Source organism: Camellia sinensis, chromosome 5 (genome assembly GCF_055761805.1).
Source record: "Camellia sinensis isolate YWXY chromosome 5, ASM5576180v1, whole genome shotgun sequence".
NCBI classification, from domain to species: Eukaryota; Viridiplantae; Streptophyta; class Magnoliopsida; order Ericales; family Theaceae; genus Camellia; species Camellia sinensis.
Window position 1 is genome coordinate 141,966,188 of NC_138965.1, and position 21,427 is coordinate 141,987,614.

Genomic DNA, 21,427 nt, shown 5'->3' on the forward strand with positions numbered 1-21,427 from the left:
TCCAGCAGTGGGAAGATTGCAATTCCCACTGCTATAAAGCTGCAGTTTACTCCGAATCTAGGGCACTGCTTCTAGATCTTCTTTGAGGGTTCTAGGGTTTTCTTCTGAGGCTATTTTTCTAGTTTTCTTTGATGTTTGATTGAGTATTAAACTCATGGTTTAACAAGCATACATCAAAAAGTTGTTTAAGTGTTCTACCTCAATATTGTTCTTTTTTGGTGGAATTCGGAGATTCAAGCGTGGAGTATTCGAATGAGTTCAAAGCCGTGCACAGTCGTTGATTCGACATGGATGTTGTGGATTCAACATCAATCTGATCAATTCCAAGATGAAGGTTACGGTAAATGAGATACAGATTGTCGAAGACGAATTAACAGAGGTTGGATAATTTGTTTTGGTAAATTTGTATTCTTTCTTTCTTTCATATTGGATTGATTAGTGGCGTTTCGCTCATGGTTTTTTAAACAAAATTGGAGGTGCTTCAATTATGATTTTTCCATGCTAAAATCGATTATGTTGATTTATTAATTTTGAAGCAACAATCTAAATCACTTTCATATATGCTAGATGATTTAGATTGTTTGTTTTAATTGTTTGGGTATTGTTGCAATTAATCTTAATCTGAATCACGAATCACTTAGGGTTTTTAATGATAAATGAAGCACAAGCAAAACAACAATAAAAGGAAAGAGAAAAAAAAAAAAAAAAGAAAAGGAAAGAGACAATTGAAAGAAAATGATAAATTAGAGATGACAGTTCAACTAAAGGGGGAAAGATGGACATGGACCGAGTAACCTAATGATTCATTGTTATCCAAAACAAAGTTGTCACATATGTATGGAAAATGTTTTTTCAAATCATTATTCTAAAAAAAAAAACCATATTTGAAGCAACAACAACTTATAGAAAGAAGATCAACTAAGGCTAGTTCTAAATCAGGAAAAATTCTTCTAGATTCTGCATAGAAGAAAAGGAAAGGGATTACAAATTTACCAACTTGACTTGTGAAATAAAAAAATTGAAGCGAAAATGATAAATATTACCATAGGATAGTACTCGAGAAGACTCTCCAAGCCATCTTCTCTCATTTGTGTTGGAATATAGAATAGAATATATTTAGGGGATCCCATGATTTCTATAAATTACGGTTATTTAGGGATTTGATTTTAGGATTTGATGGTGTAAATGTTTAATTCCTTTTTTTGTGTATCATATATTCATTATATATAGACATGGTCTTACCCACATTAGGGTAAGCCAATTTTGTACAATTCTCTTCAATTTGGTGTCCCCATAATGCTTCAATGAAGGGAACTGAACATATATATGATTGTAGCAGAAAAAGAAAAACGAAATGCATGCGAAATAAATGCATTTGTAAGCTTTGTTAACACCTAAAAATTTTACGGAGATCTTCATTCTTGGAGGCACCAGCAAATAGATTCTGATGCATAAGCATCTTGGCAAATATACAGCCAGCAAACCACACATCGATAGCAGTGGAGTATACCGAGGAGCCAAGGAGGATTTTGGGTGCTCTGTACCATATAGTTACTACCTGACGAAGAAAATTACCAATTGTATGACATTCCTAAACAGCAATTGAAATTTAAAGATCGAAATACAAAGCAAACAAAGTTTCAACTTCATTTTCCAACCAAAAACAAGAAAATAAAAGAAACAGGATTACTGAAACTGTGAAACACATTTTTCATCATTCAACTAAGGCATGTTTTTTGAAGATTAAAATTCCTCGATTAACAGTTTTAAGTGTTGTATTAACCGATGTGTAAAGACTAGCAAACAAAAAGAAAAAGAAAATTCAAATGTGAACATCATCCACGGTGAAAGTATTCTGACAATTGGCAGACAATTTAAGTGATAACGACAGACACTTTTTGTAACTTATGTCAAATGTTAAGTCTGTATCCAATCTACTCCCTCCAAACCCCATCCAATAAGGGCTAAATTTGGTATACTTCTCTTCAAGCAAAATGAAATACCTCAGGACTATATGCCCTAAAAGGAGTATGAAATGCCCTTGCCATTCCAAAGTCTGCAATCGTCACTATGGAGGCATTGAAATCTATCAGCAAATTGTCAGGCTTCAAGTCTCAGTGCATAATTCTGTGCTTATGACAGTACATAACACAAGAAAGAATTTGATGCATAATATACTGCAAAAAATAAAAAAAAAATAAAAATTAAATCTTGAACAAGCAATAAATATATAAAATATAATATGGAAAAGATTTATCAACCACCTTTATTCTGTGTTTATCCATAGAATCCTCCGAATAAGTCACCATGTATTTCTCTAAATCAAGGTCTAAATATTCAAAAATGATACACCATTCATTTTTGGTATTGCTTATTACATCCAGCAGCCTGTTAACCGAGCTTCTGTTAAGAAAGTGATGCAGTGTCCTATGCATAGCATGTGTTAGATAGTGTATCCTATAAATAGAGGAGTACCACATCACTTGTAACTAACTTGGATATATTGAATTTGAATTGAATTGAGAATTTCTCTCTCTAATCTCTTTCTAAGTTCCTCTCTCCCTAGTTCTTGATTGACCCATCATATTTTGGTATCAAAGCTTCAAGTTTATTGTTCCTAATTCATGTTCTAAATGCATGAATTGTGAGAGAGATACATACCTAAAATTTGAAACCCTAATTACGAATCACAATCATGATCACAGTTATGTGAGAAACCATCATAAAGCAGTAATGGAAATCCTGTCGAACTCAAGACATAGAATTGAAGCTCGTGGTTAGCAAACTTATCACAAATCGTGAAGGTGTTCTCATCTCGCAATCGCGAAAGTATTCTTGATTAGAATTTTCGAGTTGAATCGCAACTTGGGATTGAATTGATTTCGCGAGTTATCCTTCGTGATTTCTGGAAGCTCAATTGAGATCACAACTTTTGACCCTTGAATTCATCTACAACTCGCGTCATACCAACTTCGAATCTGGATTTTGTTCTCTTGTGATGAAATCATACCTAGGTTGTTCTTTGAAGTTATTCTAGACTCGATTGACTGAAATCAACATGTGGGTAAGTGATTCTTGAAGTCTTTAATCCATCTGTGTTGAATTTCCTATGTTATATCAAGTCTCAAATTCTTTAAATCTGTGTGCATCAATCTGAGTTCAATTCTTGTCTTCAACATTTTGGGTCTTGCCTCTGTTGTGACATTATCTGTTCACTGTGCTAAGATTGTATATTGATGCACTGTTTTATCAATATTCAACTGGGTGAGATTACTGTGTCTCTGCATATTCTTGGAAATTGCTCAATGGCTCAACGAGGTCGAGGTCATAGGGGTGGTCGTGGTAGGGCTTACATCTCATATTTGGGTGATCGTGATGGGGGTAATGGGATTCCAAATCCAAGAGATGAGATGGCCAAAATGAGACGACAAATTGCTGCGTTAACCGAGACGATGCAACGTCTCCTACCTCCTATCGAGAGTAGTGATGGTTCCGATGATACCGAAGGTGGTACTTATCATTCTTTTGATAATATCTTTTGGGCCCCACGACGGCATCGAATGGATGTGGGTAAAATGTAACACAAATGGGAGAACAATATCAAAATTGAATTTCACGAATTTCATAGAAGCCTCAATCCCGATGAGTTCATTGATTGGCTTAACACCATTGAGCAGATCTTTGACTATGGAGAGGTCTCCAATGAAAACAAAGTTAAGCTTGTGGCTATTCAATTAAAGGAGAGAGCTTTCGCTTGGTGGGAACAATTTCAACTCAACCATCACCGATGTGGTAAAGAGAAAATCCATGATTGGAAGAAAATGAAAAAGAAATTGAAGGGTCATTTTCTACCATTCAACTACCTCCAAAGTGTTTATCAACGCCTTCATATTCTCAAGCAATATGGTAATGTGAATGAATACACGGAAGCCTTTTATCAACTCATTGCACGGGTTGACTTAAGTGAAAGTGAGGAGCAACGGGTGGCCCGCTATGTGAGCTGCTTGAAATCTTTCATCCAAGATGTTCTTGCCTTGCACACATTATATAGTGTTTCCGAAGCTTATAATCAGGCCTTCGCCGTGGAGAAGCAACAAAGCCGCCATGCTTCCCAAATGGGACAATACTCCCAAGGAGGGTTCCGAGGTGGTTTTAGACCAAGTCCTTCCACTCCTATCTTTGCCAAAGCTAATCCTCCTTCTAAGTTTGTGGATAAGGGTGCTTCCTCCTCTCAAGCTCCTCGTTCTAATGGTGTTTCCGGAAACCAAAATCCACCACAAGATGGAACATTCAAATGCTTTAGGTGTGGTGAACCGAGGCATAGATCTTCTGATTGTCGTAAGAACATGGGTAATAATTGGAACAAGGCACTTCTCATTGAAGAAGTTGAGGAGCATGGTGACTTTGAAGATGCTCCAATCATTAATCCTTCGAGTAATATGGTAATTGGTGGAGATAGTGATGAAGAAGAGGGTCTTGCTCTTATGTTGAAAAAGACTCTTCTTTCACCAAAACTAGAGAGCCAAGAAGATTGGTTGCGTACCAATATCTTTTATTCCACTTACAACATTGGTGGCCGTATTTGTAACATGATCATTGATAGTGGAAGTTGTGAGAACGTAGTTTCTCAAGAAATGGTGGACAAACTCAATCTTCCGGTGGAGGAACATCCACATCCTTATTCTCTATCTTGGTTCAAGGAAGGCAATGAGATCAAGGTTACCAAATGGTGCTTGGTTTCATTTTCTATCTGGAAAAAATACTTTGATGAAGCATGGTGTGATATAGTGCCTATGGATGCTTGTCACATTCTACTTGGGCAACCTTGGCAATATGATCGGCAATCTTTGCATGATGGCAAACGGAACACCTACACCGTTGTCAAGGATAATATCCAATTTACCTTGCTTCCAATGAAGGAAAAGGTTACTTCCAATGATGTTTCCAAGCCATCTCCTAGTGCTACTACATTGCTTGCTTCCAAGGAGTTTGTGGAAGAGAGTCAGGATTTTGGGATTGTGGGTGTTAGTTTCGATTGTACACACAAGTGCTTCTAAAGGAAAAGTTGAGGTGGCTACTCTTTTGGAAGAGTATTCTGATGTATTTCCCCAAGAGCTTCCTCCCAATTTGCCTCCTATGCGTGACATTCAACATCGTATTGATTTGGTACCCGGGTCAGCCCTTCTAAACAAACCAGCATATCGCATGTCTCCAAAGGAGAAAGAGAAGTTGCAGCGGCAAGTGGAAGAGCTTTTGGCTAAATGTCATGACCCAAACCCGGCCCTATGGGTTTAGCACCGTAACCGACCAGTAATCCGAGATTACCAAAGGCCTGCTTAACAGTAGCACAGTAAAACAGAGTACAGGGCCTGGCGGAAGCCAAAACAGTAAAGAAACAATGTCCAATGAGTTGTGACAGTCTGTATGCAAAAAGACTTTTCATACGTATATACACAAACAGTACAGAACAGTATGCACAATATATACAATCATTCAGAATAGGGACTTAATCCCTATATAACAGTACCGTAAACATTCAGTCTATACAATCCACTCGGTTATTATAAAACAGCAAGACAGTACAGAAGGGGGGGTCCTAAAACACCCCTAAGCCTTAGCATGATAGGCTTGGAACCTCGCAGTGAGGCACGGTAGTTGGCTGGACAAAACTGGAGTGACCCTGATGCTCCTAGCCACGGTCTGGTGCCTGTACACCTACATATATATATGAGCAATGAGCTAAAGCCCAGTGAATAACATAATGCGTAAAGAGGTTAAGAATGAATGTCCTTACAGTAATGAAAACAGTTCATTAAATCAGTATTTCAGTCGTTTAGTCAGTACAGTCATATGTGGTACATCCATTAGCATAACAGTACAGTAAACAGTAGGTCTTAAAAGACCGAGCAGTAAATGATGGCCATCAGTCAGTAACAGTAGTGGTTCCAGCAAGGGAACCGACAGAGATCTCTGTAACAGTAACAGTAAACAGTAAACAGTAGGTGCTAAGGATGCCACAATACAGTTCAGAATATAGGACATACATTCATTCAATTAACAGTATTCAATTTAGAAACAGTACAATTCAGTTGTTCAGAAAATAATCATTTTTAAACATATCTTTACACAATCGTTACTCACAGAGTTTGGGCTACAGTATGCTAGAGCGTGTTTCCCCAGTCGCCAACCCTACACAGTTAACAGATTGAACACACTAAGCTACACAGCTGGGAAAGATAATAACTTAATCCCTAATTTGCCTCGGTGTGTTCTACATCTATATCCTCAATAAGATGTCTTAAACTAGGCCTAAGAATGCCTAGGATGAGATGAGGATGCAAAGATGTGATCAGAAAACAGTTTCAGGAGTTTTCAGAAAAACAGAGTCCCGCTCGAGCTCAGGTTTCCCCGCTCGAGCGGTCATGCAACAAAGGTACACGCTCGAGCGTCAAATATCCCGCTCGAGCGTACTGTAAAAGTACTGGATGGGTGAAATCTCCGCTCGACGGACGCTCGACGCCCGCTCGAGCTTGAGACACATGACTACGCTCGAGCGGACTGTAAAACAGTGCAGAGATACTGGATGCTCGGATTCCCCGCTCGAGCGTCACTAGCCCCCACTCGAGCGGAAGTGCAGAATCTGGAAAACCCAGATTGCACCTCCAAGCTCAAACCAAGTTTTAACAACTCAAAACTCAACCTCTTGGGCTGAATTTCCAGAAAACATTTGTAAACACATAGAATAACATGGTTCAAAGCTCAATTTTGAGAAATCAAAGCCCAAGGGTGTTTAATTCAAATCCAATTTCAAACCATTTTTCAAGAACAATCCTCAAACATGACATGCGTGATCTTTAAATAACTTTCAAGCTTCAAGACATGCTCTAATGAGCCAATTGATTCCAAAACAAGATGCAAACATGGCCTACACTCAAAACATGGACATGCATGTGACAATTTGCCATGAACTCAACTCAAAATCCAACAATACTAACATGCATGCATGAATTATGCTCTATTTCAACATGCTAGAACTAATCCATGGCTCAATTCACTAAATTTGACATGAATCATGTAAGAACAAGCTCAATTCACAAACAAGAGGGTAATTACTCTACCTTAGGGCTTGAATTGGAAGACTAGGAGCTCAATTAAGCAATCTACACTTCAATTTCCTTCAAATTCTAAGTAATATTGAGATGAAATCAACTCCTCAAGTCTCTCTCTCTCTATCGACTAAGGCAAGGAGAATGGCTGAGCAAATGTGTTATGTGATCAAGTGTAATGAAGCTCACAATGAATCAAGTAGTGGCCACTAAGGCTAGTTTGGTAAATAAGGCCAATTTAAGCAATTGATCAATATTTAATCTAATTTAATCATACTAGATCACATTTTAGATAAATACACCATAAAATCACATAAATTACAATGACCAAGACACACTAATCAATTCCCAGTTCGGCCGCCGATAAGACCTTCAATTAGCAGTTTAAACATAAAACATGAACAGATCAAATAAACAATCAAACAGATAGACTACAGATTAACATACATACTTGGTCAATTCAGTTCCAGTTTTCAGTCAGTCAGTTCAGTACTTTAATCAGTTCAATTATCAGTCATAATCAGTTCAGTTTAGCGGTAATCAATGTTCATCGGTAAGCAGTGGGGAGGGTTATTACACTAAAGGGTATATCCGGCCTAGCCTTAGTCCTTATGGTGTTCCGGTGCTTTTGACACCTAAGAAGGGTGGCTCTTGGTGGATGTGTGTGGATAGTCGTGCAATCAACAAGATTACAATCAATTATTGCTTTCTAATTCCAAGATTGGATGATATGTTGGATTGCCTTGCCAGATCAATGATGTTTTCTAAGATTGATCTTAGAAGCAGGTATCATCAAATCCGCATCAAGCTTGGTAATGAGTGGAAAACATCCTTTAAGACGTCTCATGACCTATTTGAGTGGCTTGTGATGCAATTTGGACTTACCAATGCTCCAAGTACTTTTATGAGGGTGATGACACAAATGTTGCAACCATTTTTGGGGGTGTGTATAGTGGTCTACTTCGATGATATCTTGATCTATAGTCAAAGTTTGGAAGAGCATTTGTGCCACCTTTGACAAGTCTTTGAACTTTTGAGGCGAGACAAGTTCTATGACAACACTAAGAAGTGCACCTTTGCCGTGGACCAAGTCATCTTCTTGGGTTATGTTGTGTCTTCTCATGGGGTGCTTATGGACGTGGAGAAGGTCAAAGCAATTGTGGAATGGCCCACTCCTTCTAGTATCCAAGAAGTACGGAGTTTTCATGGTTTGGCTACTTTCTATAGGCGATTTATCCAAAACTTTAGTAGCATCGATGCCCCTTTGACCAACATTCTTAAGCTTAAAGCTTTTGAGTGGAGCAAGGAAACCGCCGATAGCTTCCATTTTTTGAAGAAGTTACTTACCGAGGCTCCAATTTTGGGAATACCGAATTTTGACAAGACCTTTGAACTTGATTGTGATGCATCAGGATTGGGTATTGGAGGTGTCCTTAGCCAAGAAGGGTGGCCCATTGCTTTCTTTAGTGAAAAGTTGAATGGGGCTAAGCTTAAGTATTCCACTTATGATTTGGAATTTTATGCCATTATCCAAGCCTTCAAGCATTGGAACTACTATCTTGCATACAAGGAGTTTGTGCTCAACACCGATCATAAAGCTCTCAAGTACATCAATAGTCAATCTCATCTTAACAAGCGCCATGCCAAATGGGTGGCCTACTTGCAACAATTCACATTCTCTTTGTGCCACAAATCGGGGGTTCTTAATAAGGTGGCCAATGGGTTAAGTAGGTGAACGACTCTCTTGAATGAAATGAAAAATGAAGTTGTGGGTTTTGATGAATTTCGTACATTCTATGCAAGTGATCCTTACTTTTCCAAGATCTTTAATGCTTTGCAAATGGGGGATCAGATGGCTTATCCAAGTTACATGATAAGGGATGGTTTCCTTTTTCATGGCCTTAAGTTGTGTGTTCCTAGTTGTTCCTTGAGGACACATTTGTTGGTTGAGCATCATAAGATGGGGCATTTTGGTAAGGACAAGACCCTTGGATTGCTTCAAGATGCTTATTATTGGCTGGGCATGACCAAGGATGTGCAAAGTTATGTGAAGCATTGTCAAATTTGTCAAAGGAACAAGGGAACTGCCACTAATGCGGGGCTATATCTACCTTTACCAATGCCGGATGCTCCTTGGCAGTGCATTAGTATGGACTTTGTGTTGGGCCTCCCTCCTACTCAAAGGCGGAGTGATTCTATCCAAGGTTTTGAAACCCGGATTGGACCGGCCGGTTCAACCGGTGACCGGATGGGGTTCCGGTCCGGTTAGCCCTCTTAAACCGGCCAATTGCAAAAACCGAACTATTTATTGAAAATCGATGAACCCACCGGTTAAACCGGTGAACCGGTTGACCCGGTCATGGGTTGATCGAACCGGTCTGGCTCCTTTTTTTTTTTTTCAATTTTTTTTTTTTTTCAGTTTTTCTTTCTTTCTTTTCTCTTTCTTTCTTATTATATATATATATATATATTATATATATAAAATATAAGAATATAAGAAAATTTTAATTTGAAACTCTTTTTTAAGGGTCTCTTCTTGTGAGGAATCCCATTAAGAGTTTTGATGAAATTATTGTGAAAGTCTTCACCTATTTATAAGAAAAAAATTCTTTCAAAAAGACTCAAGAAATCCATGTGAGATTCAATCAAATGTATTGGAGGAAATATTGAAATTTTGATATCCCTCCAAAATTTTTGCTCTCCTTTCAATCAAATTATTTGAATTAAAATCATATGGAGGGAATATTAAATATTTGATTTCATCTTCCAAAATTGAAATTAATAATATATCAAAATATATTATTATATTTTTCAGTAAAAAAAATATTAAGACAAATATTTAAGATAATTTAATATTTTTAATTTATAATTTTATTACTTATATTTTTATTTAAATATAATTTTAATATATTTATTACGTCACGGTTTAATTTCGGTTCAACCCGACGGTTGAACCGGTGACCCGTCCACCCGATCCTTTTTCCGGTTCGTTCACCGGTCCGGTTTTTAAAACATTGATTCTATCATGGTAGTGGTGGACCATTTCTCCAAGATGGCACATTTCATACCTTGCAAGAAGATCATGGATACTACAAACATTGCTAATCTCTTCTTCAAAGAAGTCTACAAGTTGCATGGGGTGCCTACTTCTATTGTGTCCGATAGAGATGCTAAGTTCCTTGCTCACTTTTGGAGAACTTTGTGGAGGAAAATTGGCACGGACTTGAGTTTTAGTACTACATTTCATCTGCAAACCGATGGTCAAACTGAGGTAGTGAACCGTAGCCTTGGCAACTTGTTGTGGTGCCTTGTGGGGGATCACCCCAAGAGTTGGGATGGCATCCTTCCTTTGGCTGAATTTGCTTATAATTCATCTATCAACCGCACCATAAATACTTCCCCCTTTGAAGTAGTTTATGGGACAAGGCCTTCAAGTGTGGTGGATTTGGTGCCTATGCCACTCTCAAGGAGAGGAAGCGTTAAGGCGGAGGAAATGGCCACGTTCATAAAGAGCATTCATTCTCAAGTGAGGGCCCAAATTGAAGTCTAATGCAAAGTATAAGGCAGCCGGTGATGTGCATAGGCGAAGAGTGGTGTTTGAAGTAAAGGATCTTGTGTGGGTGGTATTGAGAAAAAAGAGATATCCCCATGGCACCTACACTAAGTTGAGTGATAAGAAGGTGGGACCTTGTGAGGTGTTACGCAAGATTAACGACAATGCTTATAAAGTCAAGCTACCGCATCATTTAGGCATATCCAATACCTTTAACGTACAACACCTTGTACCGTACTTTCCGGATGCCTCTTCCATTGATGATACCTTTACCCTTGTAGAATAGTTCCTTGAAAAGTTGACATCTTGTACTTTGGGTTTGTGTCTTTCATTTTTAGTATTGGTTGCATTTTGTTGTCTTCACTTGAGGACAAGTCTTTTCTTAAGAGGGGGAGTATGATGTAGTGTCATGTGCATAGCATGTGTTAGATAGTGTATCTTATAAATAGAGGAGTACCACGTCACTTGTAACTAACTTGGATATATTGAATTTGAATTGAATTGAGAATTTCTCTCTCTAATCTCTCTCTAAGTTCCTCTTCTCCTACTTCTTGATTGACCCATCAAATATATAAAGTAAAAAACAAAGACATTGATCAGATTTGTAACGGGTTTTTTTTTTTTTAATTAGAATTCCAAAGAAATAACTTACTCCCTCCGTCCCAAAATAATGGTCCCTTTTAGGGAATCCGACTTTTTTTTGGTAGTACAATTATTGTACTTTAAAAAAGTTGATTTTCCAAAATTACCCTTTGATAGTAAATTTTTCGGGGAATAGCAATATCATAATTGTACTTTTTATATTGTTTATGAATTCAAAAGAAGGGTAAAATAGAAAATTTATATTATTTTTGTATTTGATTTTTGAAGAGGGACTAATATTTTGGGACAACGAAAAATTGAATAAAGGACTAATATTTTGGGACAGAGGAAGTACTTGACAATGTTTATGTGATCCATCTCTTTCAGCATAGAGATTTCTCAAACTGTTGTATATGGCACACCATTTTTGTAGTCCAAAGTATGCAGTCTCTTTATAGCTACAATTTGATTAGCCTCGAGATTAAGACCTTTGTGAATAATATGGTAGGCACCGAGTCCAATAACCTTACCCAGCTTATACTGCCAATTCAACAGCTTTAGTTTATTGAAAACACACAACACACAGCACACAACATATATAAATTGATTCATGATGATTATGATATTGAACTACACAAGCACAACACCGATCCTCTACCTTTTCCACTTGATTGGCTCAAAGCTATTGAAGGATAATCCAAAGATGATGTGATCTAGAAATTTGAAAAATTATCAGAATTTTAGGATTTCACTCAATAATAAATAAATATATATCATTAAAAATTTTAAACTCAATCATACATTTATTAAAAATGAGAAAAACAGAGCAAGAAAAAACATTAAGCTTATGCAACTCAAATATTTCCGACAAAAAATTGCAAACAAGCATCCCATTTTGCAATGAGAGAAAACTAAAAAAAAATCAAAAAAAAAATCAAAATTAAAAAATAAACAAGTAAAAAATAAAAAAAGGGAGAGAGAGGAAAAAAAACCCAGTAAATATATGATAGATTGATCCCAGAATGCACAAAGTTTCACCTTCCAAGATTGCAAGAAAACCCACAAATTATTGAGTGATAATATCAGACTCACTAGAAAACGAGAAAGCATGAGATTCATGAATGGAAATTGAGAACATTCAGGAAAAGAAACCAAGAATTCTGTAGAAAACATCAGTGATCAAGAAGCAAAGTCATCAATATTCTTTCAGGAAAGGGATTTAGAGTCAGAACAATTCTAGAGAGAGAGAGAGAGGTGATGAGATTTCATGGTTAGATATTTGGGGCAGAACTCTGTTTCTTTGGATAATAACCCTAACTACAAAAAAGGTTAATTACTAATGTAGAGAAACATGGTCGGGTCGAGTGGAGAAAAATGATTCATATAGCCAATCCCATGTTTGAGGAACAAGTCACATGTTTCTCAAAATATTAACAAAGAAAAAGAAAAAGATGCCAATAACAATCAATTTGAGAGCCAGAAAATGTTTCTTGAAACCAAATCAAATGGATTGGGATGTAGACAAATTTGTTGAGTTGAGTTAGATTGAGATCTAAGTTTATAAAACCTAATTACATAATTGCATAAAGCCTGTTCCTAGCACAAATTGGTTGCAACAAAAGCGTTCTGAGCGTGGAGAAAATTTAAAATGAATGAAAGAAAGACCACCAACAGATACTCTGTGAACTGACAACAACAACAGCAAAGAAAAGTTGAGGACATGGAATCAAGGATCATCATCACCAACATAATCCTCTTATTTTTCAGCAGCATCATCACCATCATAATCTTCTTCTTCTTCATCATCATCACCATCATCATTCTTGAAGTACGCATGTGCGAGCGCATCAAGAGCTGAAATTCTTCTAGCTGGATTTATGCAGAGCATTGCCTGGATGAAAATGCGCAAATTTAACATAAACAAGATGGTCTAAGAGAGTGATAGAAAAAAAAAAAAAAAAAAAAAAAAAAAAAAAAAAAAAAAAAATGAAGAAGAAGGAGGATCTTTTGTCGAAAACATTTTCCTACGAAGAATGAAAGTAAACGTTTTGTAGAAAGAAATAAAATAACATAAACATTTTCCTAGAAAGAAAGTAAAGGAAGGAAGAAAGAGAGTAAACAAAGTAATGACACCCTTTGTTGCGGGGGAAAATATTTGCCAGTGAAGAACATTTTTTCATAAAATATTTTTTTGTAGAAAACTTTTTCGTATTGGTTGTGGCCTTGTGTTTTGAGAAGATAGTTAAAACCTGCTTTTTGACTTTTTTGAGAGAGAGAGAAGTGGGTTAAAAGTTGGGGAGTAGCTTTTAACCCACTTCCCAAAATAGGCCGAAATATTTTCCACCCAAATAAGCCTGTTTTCCATTAACTTTGGCTTTTATCCGTTATACCAAACACCAAGAAATGCCAAAAATATTTTATGTCGAGCATAAGTGAAAGAAAGAAAAAAGGAAAAAAGGAAAGAGAAAATGAAAATAACATTATAAACTAGAGAGGGTAGTTAAACAAAAGGACTATTCATTGCAATCCAAACTTCCAAAGACGAAGATTTATTAGGTTCTATTTTCATTGCTATCAAAAACAAAACTGTCACATATAGGAAAATGTTCATTCAGATAAACATTCTCACAAAGACATTACAAACAAGCAACAACTTACAGAAAGAAGATCGACTCCAGCTGGTTCAAGATTAGGAACATATTCTGCCAGGTTCTGCATCAAAGAAAGAGAAAGCGAAAACAAATTTTACAACTTGATGACTTGCAAAATAAATAAATAATGAATCAAAAATCGATGTTACCTTAGGATCTTGCTTGGGAAAGTCATCAGGTATGTAATCCGGTAGTGAGGTCACTCCAGGCCATGTTGTTGCATCTGGTGTCCCCATAATGCTGCAATAAAAATAAACTGAATATAAATATGCCTTTAGTGGAAAAATATAAATAAATAAAAAATGATGCGGTGCACATAAGCACACCTAAAAATTTTCTGCAGACGATCTTTCTCGAAGAATTTATTAAACAGATGCCGATGATTAATCATCTCAGCAAATATACAGCCTACAGACCACACATCGACATGGGTGGAGTATAAGTGGGAGCCAAGGAGGATTTCTGGTGGCATGTAATATAAATTTACTACCTGAAGAAGAAAACTACCCATTATATTAGATTCATAAAAAAACAATTGACATTTAAAGATCGAAATACGAAATTAACAAAGTTCAACTCAGGTATCCTTCCTATCAACTTCATTTTAAAGCAATTGTTATATTAGACAGCTAGCAAATGAACGCAACCAAAAACTTTTTCAAAAAAATAGTAATAATAACAATATTTGAAGAAAAATCATACGTGAACATCATCTAAGGTGAAAGTCAGATTCTTTCAATTGCCAAGGCAGCAATGCAAAAATCAGATGAAAGCATTGTGGATTAAAAACAGCAATAAAATAAAAAAATAAAAAAAAAAAGACAATTTAAAGGCCTCATTCAGGCAAAGTGAACTTAAAGGATACAAGAAATACCTCCGGACAATATTCCCCAAGAGGACTACCAAATTTCCTGGCCAATCCAAAGTCTGCAATCTTCACCACGGAGCCATCGTGATCTACCAGCAAATTGTCAGGCCTCAAATCACAGTGCACAATTTTGAGCTCATGACAGTACGCAAGACCAGAAAGAATTTGACGCAGAAAATTCTGCAAAAGGGGAAAAGAAAAAATAGAAAAACAGAAGAGGAAGAAGTTAAGCGACACATCATGAGGTTACAAACAATCAGCACATAGAACATAATATGGAAAAGATCTATCGATCCACCTTTATTCTTTGTTTATTCTTAGATTCTTTTGGAAATTTCTTCATGAATTTCTCCAGATCATAGTCCAGATATTCAAAAATCATGTAGCCTTCTTTGTCAGTAATGGGTATTGCTTCCAGCAACCTGTTAATCGAGGTCCTGTTAAGTATATAAGTGAAATATATAAAGTACTAATGATTCAATCTATCTATCTATAATAATAATAAAACAAAAACAATAAAAATAAGTAAATGACACCTATTTATCAAAGGGTGTGTTCAGTCTCTTAGATTTTTTCAGAATTAAAGGATGCCAAATAGTCCCCTCTTTCAAGTTGCAACAAAAATACAAGCAAATTAGGACGTTTAGATATGAAAACATTATCTAATTGGTGATATCACAGGTTAAAGTACCTATTTAATTGTTTGTCACGTGCAATCACCGCAAAGGTAGTGTTAATAATCCAAAAAACCTGTGTGTCTATGTGCCAACTTGCTCACACACAAAAGCATGGAAACATTGATCAGATTTTTAATGGATTTTGCGTAATCAGAATTCCAAGGAGATGACTTACTTGACAATGTTGGCATGTTCCATCTCATTCAGCAGAGAGATTTCTTGCATTATTGTACTTGGGACACCGTTGTGCAAGTCGTCCGAAGCATACACCTTCTTTATAGCTACAGTCTGTTTAGTCTCGAGAAGGAGACCTTTGTTAACAACACTAAAGGCACCGGATTCAATAACCTCACCCATCTCATACTGCCAATTCACCAGCTAGATTTATTGACAACACAAAATAAATCGATGATGATGATATTGAACTACATAAGCATAACACAGTTACACACATCCTATACCTTTTCCATTTGGTTGGATCAAAGCCACCGGAGGATAATCCAAAGATGCTGTGATCTAGAAATTTTCAATTAGACCAGAATTTTAATATTATTATGCTTATTTTTTACTAGTGAAAAAGATCATTAAAAATGTTAACTCAATCAAACTTTAATTACACATGAAAAAATCAACAAGACAAAAAAAAATTTGCAAAAAAGTCGCTCATATGCAAAGAATAGAAACAGGGGCAAATCCTCTAATTATATGATAGATTGATCCCATGATGCACAAAGCTTCGCCTCCCGAGAATGGGAGATGGTAACATGATATTCAAAAAACATAAGCCAAACCCAGAAATTATGCTTATCAAAAGAAGAAGATAAGTTATTGATTGATAATCTCAGACTAACATAACATCTTAAATAACATGTGTAGGTAAATATAGAAATTTGTATATCTATTGATATTCATCTATCAAGAACTGAAAATATATATATATATATATATAAAATTAAGGAAAGTGAAAACACGCAGGAACAAGAAATCAAGAATTCTGCAGAAAGCTACAAGAAGTAGAGTCATGAATATTCAACGGGAAAAAATTCAGTAAATGTATGATAGATTGATTCCAGAATTTACAGAGCTTGTAAAATTCCCAAACCCATAAATTATTGAGTGATAATCTCATACTAACAATATATATGTAGAGAATTGTGTATATATATATGAATTGAAATTCACCCATCAAGAACTTTCAAAAATAAGGAAATAGAGAAATATTCAAGTACAAGAAATCAAGAATTCTGCAGCAAACATCAGAAATCAAGAACAGGGATGCTAAGAAAATTATTCAATAATTGAATTCGGTAATACGGAGGTGCCAAGAAACATATGTATCGAAATGTGCATATACCTCCGTCAAGGATTTATGATAAAACATCACGAAATTGAATACAATAGTTTCAGATTTGAAGAAACGGTGAAACCCAACTGTTATAGACATAGAGAGAGAGAGAGAGAGAGAGAGAGAGGAGCTTACTTGACTAGATTAAATTGCTTCTCTAGCTCTGTTCGTACTTGAGTTTTAAAGTATGCATTATATATTTATAGAGAGGGAGAGGGAGAGGGAGAGGGAGAGAGAAGGAGAGCATGTTAGTTGGAGCAGCAAATGAGATGAAACAGAATTTCCCTCCAAATCTGGTAGTTTTTGTTTTCAAAAAACTGTTTTACAGTTTTTTCCCCCCTTTTTTCTCATTAGTAAAAAAATTTATATTTTAGGCAATTTTTTTTTTTTACTTTAATCTAAATGTATTTATGTGAATAAATACCTAAATAAAAAATGTCTGCGCTTTTTTTTTGTGTCTTTAATTAGTGTTTTTAATATATATTTTTCACATATATTTTTAGGTGCATTTAAAAGTAAAAAAATTGAAAATCAAATCAAACAAGTTCCGTAGTTTAAAAGAATGCATGCAAATTGTGAGAGAAATAATCGAGAGTATTTTTTTTAGAAAAGCTCCTCCTCCATAATCTTCAAAGTCTCCTCTCGGCCTTCAATAGCTCCTCGGTTTGCTCCTTCTCGATCCTTAGTTGTTGAAGCTTTTCTTGCAACTCTTTCTCGAAAGATTGATTTTGTTGTTGTTTTGCTTTCATCCCCACTTTCTTAGTTTTCTTTGTTGGGATCTGGGATCCCGCCCAAGACCTTATAGAAATCATTGCAAGCAGAAAAACACACCCACACATAAGGAGACACAATATTTTACGTGGTTCGGCCCAATGCCTACGTCCACGGGAGAGTAACCGGTTATCACTATACCAATGAGGAGATTACAGAAAGATTACAATAGAGGAGGAGCTCACACTCTCCTCACTCAGCCACTCACCCGTCTCCCTCGCTCACACCGAGGGAGACGGTCTCTCCGCCTCACATCTCTCGCACTCTTTGGTTCACGGTTTTCTTCCTCACTTACTCCACATTTTGCTCTCTCCTCTCAACCTCCATTTATAGGTGAGGGAGTAGGTGGGAGAGCCTTTGGGCAGCCTCCATGCTTGACTTCGGCAGCCTCCTTCTTTGACATGGTTGGTAGCCTCCTTCCTTGACCTTTGTGTGTGTTCCCATGAAAGAGAGTCACCTCCTTTACATGGGGTGAATTTAACAAATCACCCCCTCAACCCATGTGAGGTGATCCACTGCACACACTGCTGCTAATCTTGTCACGCCCAAATTCAACATAGTTTGCATCTCCTCACTGAGACGCTGCATCCCCTGAAGCTAGAGATAAAACACCAGAGATACAAGAGGAGGAGGGAATCCTACATCCTCAACTCAACTCACACCACTCTCTGATTTGGAGAGAGCCACTGCTCCTATCTCCCACAGATCTCTTCCATGCTTCCTGTCTCGGATGTCTATACCTGCTATGCTTGAACTTGCGCAACCAAGATATCCGACACCCCCTGATTGGATGTCCTGCACCCCCTGCTGGGATGCCCTTGACTATCATGCATTACCTCGCAGGACCAGTCATTGGAGCAATAGAAAACTCGTTGTTTATCTCATCAACGTCCTCTGTCTTCTTTGCTCGGAGCTTTTCCTCTGAACTTTCAGCCTTTGCCCTCTGCACTTCTGAACAACCTCCTGGCGTTTCCACATACGCTTGTTGTCTGTGCCTTTGCAATCCCTGATTTGCTGTCCAGTAGATTGATGGTTGACAGTAGCTCCATCTGTCAAAGCATCGTCAGCTATGCAATTCCTTGCATAGTGCCCGTACCCATGGCTTCTGGTCTCCTTGCGTCGAGCTCGCCTGAGAGATCCGCATCAACTCTATCCTCCACTGCCATGGAACTAAAGAAACCACCATAGAGAAATAAGACTTGTCACTCTTTGGCAAGCACTCTTGCATTTTACCTGTCTCAATTTCTCTGTCTGGAAGTTCCTGTGAACTGTCAACAACCCGCTGCTGCACACTCTTCTCGCGCCTCTGTACGACACTCTAGCGTACCCTTGCACTGTTGCACGTCTGCAATTGTACTTCTGCGCTTAGTATGCTCCTCTGCAACTATTGTTCTACATGTCCACATACCATTAGTACCTTCTCGTATACAGTAGCTCCAACAGCCACAGTATTTCCCTGAGCCTGTACTGGTTGCCAAATCATCTATCCGTCGATGAATGGTCTTCTCTTTTGATTGAACCAGATCCTCCGATCACCTCAACAACCAGGAAAGTTCCCAGGAAAGACTGGTGGGGTCACAACCGGTCCCACTTAAGAACCAGTCTCCTTAGACAGTGTCTTTTTGACAGAACTTTCCTAGACCTTTGATCTTGAGATAATCATGTCTGCAATCCTCTGATCGCCCCTGACCAATCCTGATCTCCCTCGATCTGCCATTTGATCAAGCCTGATCTCCTCTGGTCTTCAATGATCTATCTCAATCTGTATCTGGTTGTCCAATCTGGTCAGAATCTGCCCATTCTAACCTCTTTAGTGAATCCGCAGCGTTCCACAATATCCGGCAACCTTCCTTCGAGTATTGAAGATGACAAACTCCCATGTTTTGACAATCTTTCCAAACCGTTCAGAATTTCACTATTCTGACCTCGCGGTTGCGTCCGGAGCGGTCCGTTTAGCTAGAACCAACCTTCGCTGCACTTCCAGGGACCTCACTGAAAAACTTTCCCCGAAAACTGGGCCACACCACAATTTTCTGAAAATTCTGGGCCAAATTGAAATTTTCAGAAGTTCAGGGAATATTCCGTGTACCAACAGAATATTCCGTCCACTGTCCCTAACGCCGTCTGCCACTTTAATCTGCCTTCTTTTTACAGAAACTTCATCTCCAAAATCTGACCGTACGGATGTGTCCGGAATACTCCAAATAGTCTGAAACCACTATTGGATCACCAAAAACGGACTCCAAATGGCTTCGATCTAGCCAAAACATTTTGTACGCCTCAGATCTGCGGCTGCACCGTAGCCGCGAAGCACTGGATCCTTCCTCCTGCCTCTGGTTGACTGGTCAACACCACGCTAACGTGGCAGACACGTGGCTGCCACGTGGATGACACGTGGCGGAGATTATGACACGTCGCTGCTGACGTGGGTCCACGTGGCGTGCGCGTGGGCCTGGCGCGTGTCACGGACGCGCGTCTGCTCAGTCACCTTCTTCCTCTCGCCGCGCGTGTGGCGCGTGCCTGAGACTGGTCCGACGCGCCGGCTGCCTTCACGGCGCGTGGAGGCGCGTGCCGAGACTGGTTCTCACGCGCCTTCTTCAGGCGGCGCGTGGGGGCGCGTGCCAACTCCTCTGGGTGTCTGCTTTATATGGTTGGACTCCTCTTCTCGAGCCCTTGCTCCTGGTATGCTCAAAATCGGATTTCGAGCAACTTGATTTCTGGGCAGTTTCGAACACCACGCTGTTTTTGTTCCGAAACGCCACCGACGAGGCTCTGATACCAATTGTTGGGATCTGGGATCCCGCCCAAGACCTTATAGAAATCATTGCAAGCAGAAAAACACACCCACACATAAGGAGACACAATATTTTACGTGGTTCGGCCCAATGCCTACGTCCACGGGAGAGTAACCGGTTATCACTATACCAATGAGGAGATTACAGAAAGATTACAATAGAGGAGGAGCTCACACTCTCCTCACTCAGCCACTCACCCGTCTCCCTCGCTCACACCGAGGGAGACGGTCTCTCCGCCTCACATCTCTCGCACTCTTTGGTTCACGGTTTTCTTCCTCACTTACTCCACATTTTGCTCTCTCCTCTCAACCTCCATTTATAGGTGAGGGAGTAGGTGGGAAAGCCTTTGGGCAGCCTCCATGCTTGACTTCGGCAGCCTCCTTCTTTGACATGGTTGGTAGCCTCCTTCCTTGACCTTTGTGTGTGTTCCCATGAAAGAGAGTCACCTCCTTTACATGGGGTGAATTTAACAAATAGTGGATCACCTCACATGGGTTGAGAGGGTGATTTGTTGAATTCACCCATGTGTGGTGATCATCCAAGTCAAGTTTGGTTGGCAACAATGGGAAGGCAACCAACCAAAGTCCACCTTGGCGGCCACCAACCATCTTGAAGAGTCAAGGATGGAGGCTGCCCAAAGGCTCTCCCACCTACTCCCTCACCTATAAATAGAGACGGGAGGGAGAGGATATAGAGATCAGATGTGGAGCTGAGAGGTGTGAGTTGAGAGCAAAGAGAGAGAGAATTACAGAGAGTGTTGTAATTCACCATTTTGTTCAATATAGTGAATCCGCTGCCCGTGGACGTAGGCGACTTGCCGAACCACGTTAAAACTTGTGTGTTATTGCTTGTTTGAGTTCCCTGGTGTGCCCCCGATCCTCAACATTCTTGGCAGAGTAAGGCTGTGAGAGGCTGTCATGGTTCTCTTTCACCTCAGAGTCCTCCAATGGCGGCACAATCGGGGTCGGAGAGGGTTGAGAGATCATTGAGGCCAAAATGTTGGCTTCATTTGGTGATGGTTTGTTTGTTTCAATGCCGTTTCTAGACCTCCCTTTCTTTGCAGGGACTGGTTCTGGATG

The 21,427-nt window shown here is 38.6% G+C and overlaps 2 protein-coding genes across 2 annotated transcripts; one reads left to right on the forward strand and one right to left on the reverse strand.

Annotated features, from left to right (window-relative positions):
- The first annotated feature begins 3,305 nt into the window (after positions 1-3,305).
- LOC145791736 (uncharacterized) lies at positions 3,306-8,841 on the forward strand. Its single transcript, XM_082872160.1, has 4 exons — positions 3,306-3,566; positions 3,678-5,037; positions 7,631-7,892; positions 8,145-8,841. Exons 1-4 carry the CDS (start codon positions 3,306-3,308, stop codon positions 8,839-8,841), a joined length of 2,580 nt encoding a protein of 859 aa, XP_082728286.1.
- Positions 8,842-12,721: 3,880 nt separating this feature from the next.
- LOC114260131 (cell division control protein 2 homolog 2-like) lies at positions 12,722-17,034 on the reverse strand. Its single transcript, XM_082869919.1, has 9 exons — positions 16,918-17,034; positions 15,899-15,953; positions 15,613-15,800; positions 15,059-15,182; positions 14,767-14,940; positions 14,219-14,382; positions 14,042-14,132; positions 13,900-13,953; positions 12,722-13,132 (listed from the first exon to the last, which is right to left on the reverse strand). The coding sequence occupies exons 2-9, from the start codon at positions 15,905-15,907 to the stop codon at positions 12,998-13,000; spliced, it is 939 nt and encodes a 312-aa protein (XP_082726045.1). The 5' UTR covers positions 15,908-15,953; positions 16,918-17,034; the 3' UTR covers positions 12,722-12,997.
- Between the last annotated feature and the right edge of the window lie 4,393 nt (positions 17,035-21,427).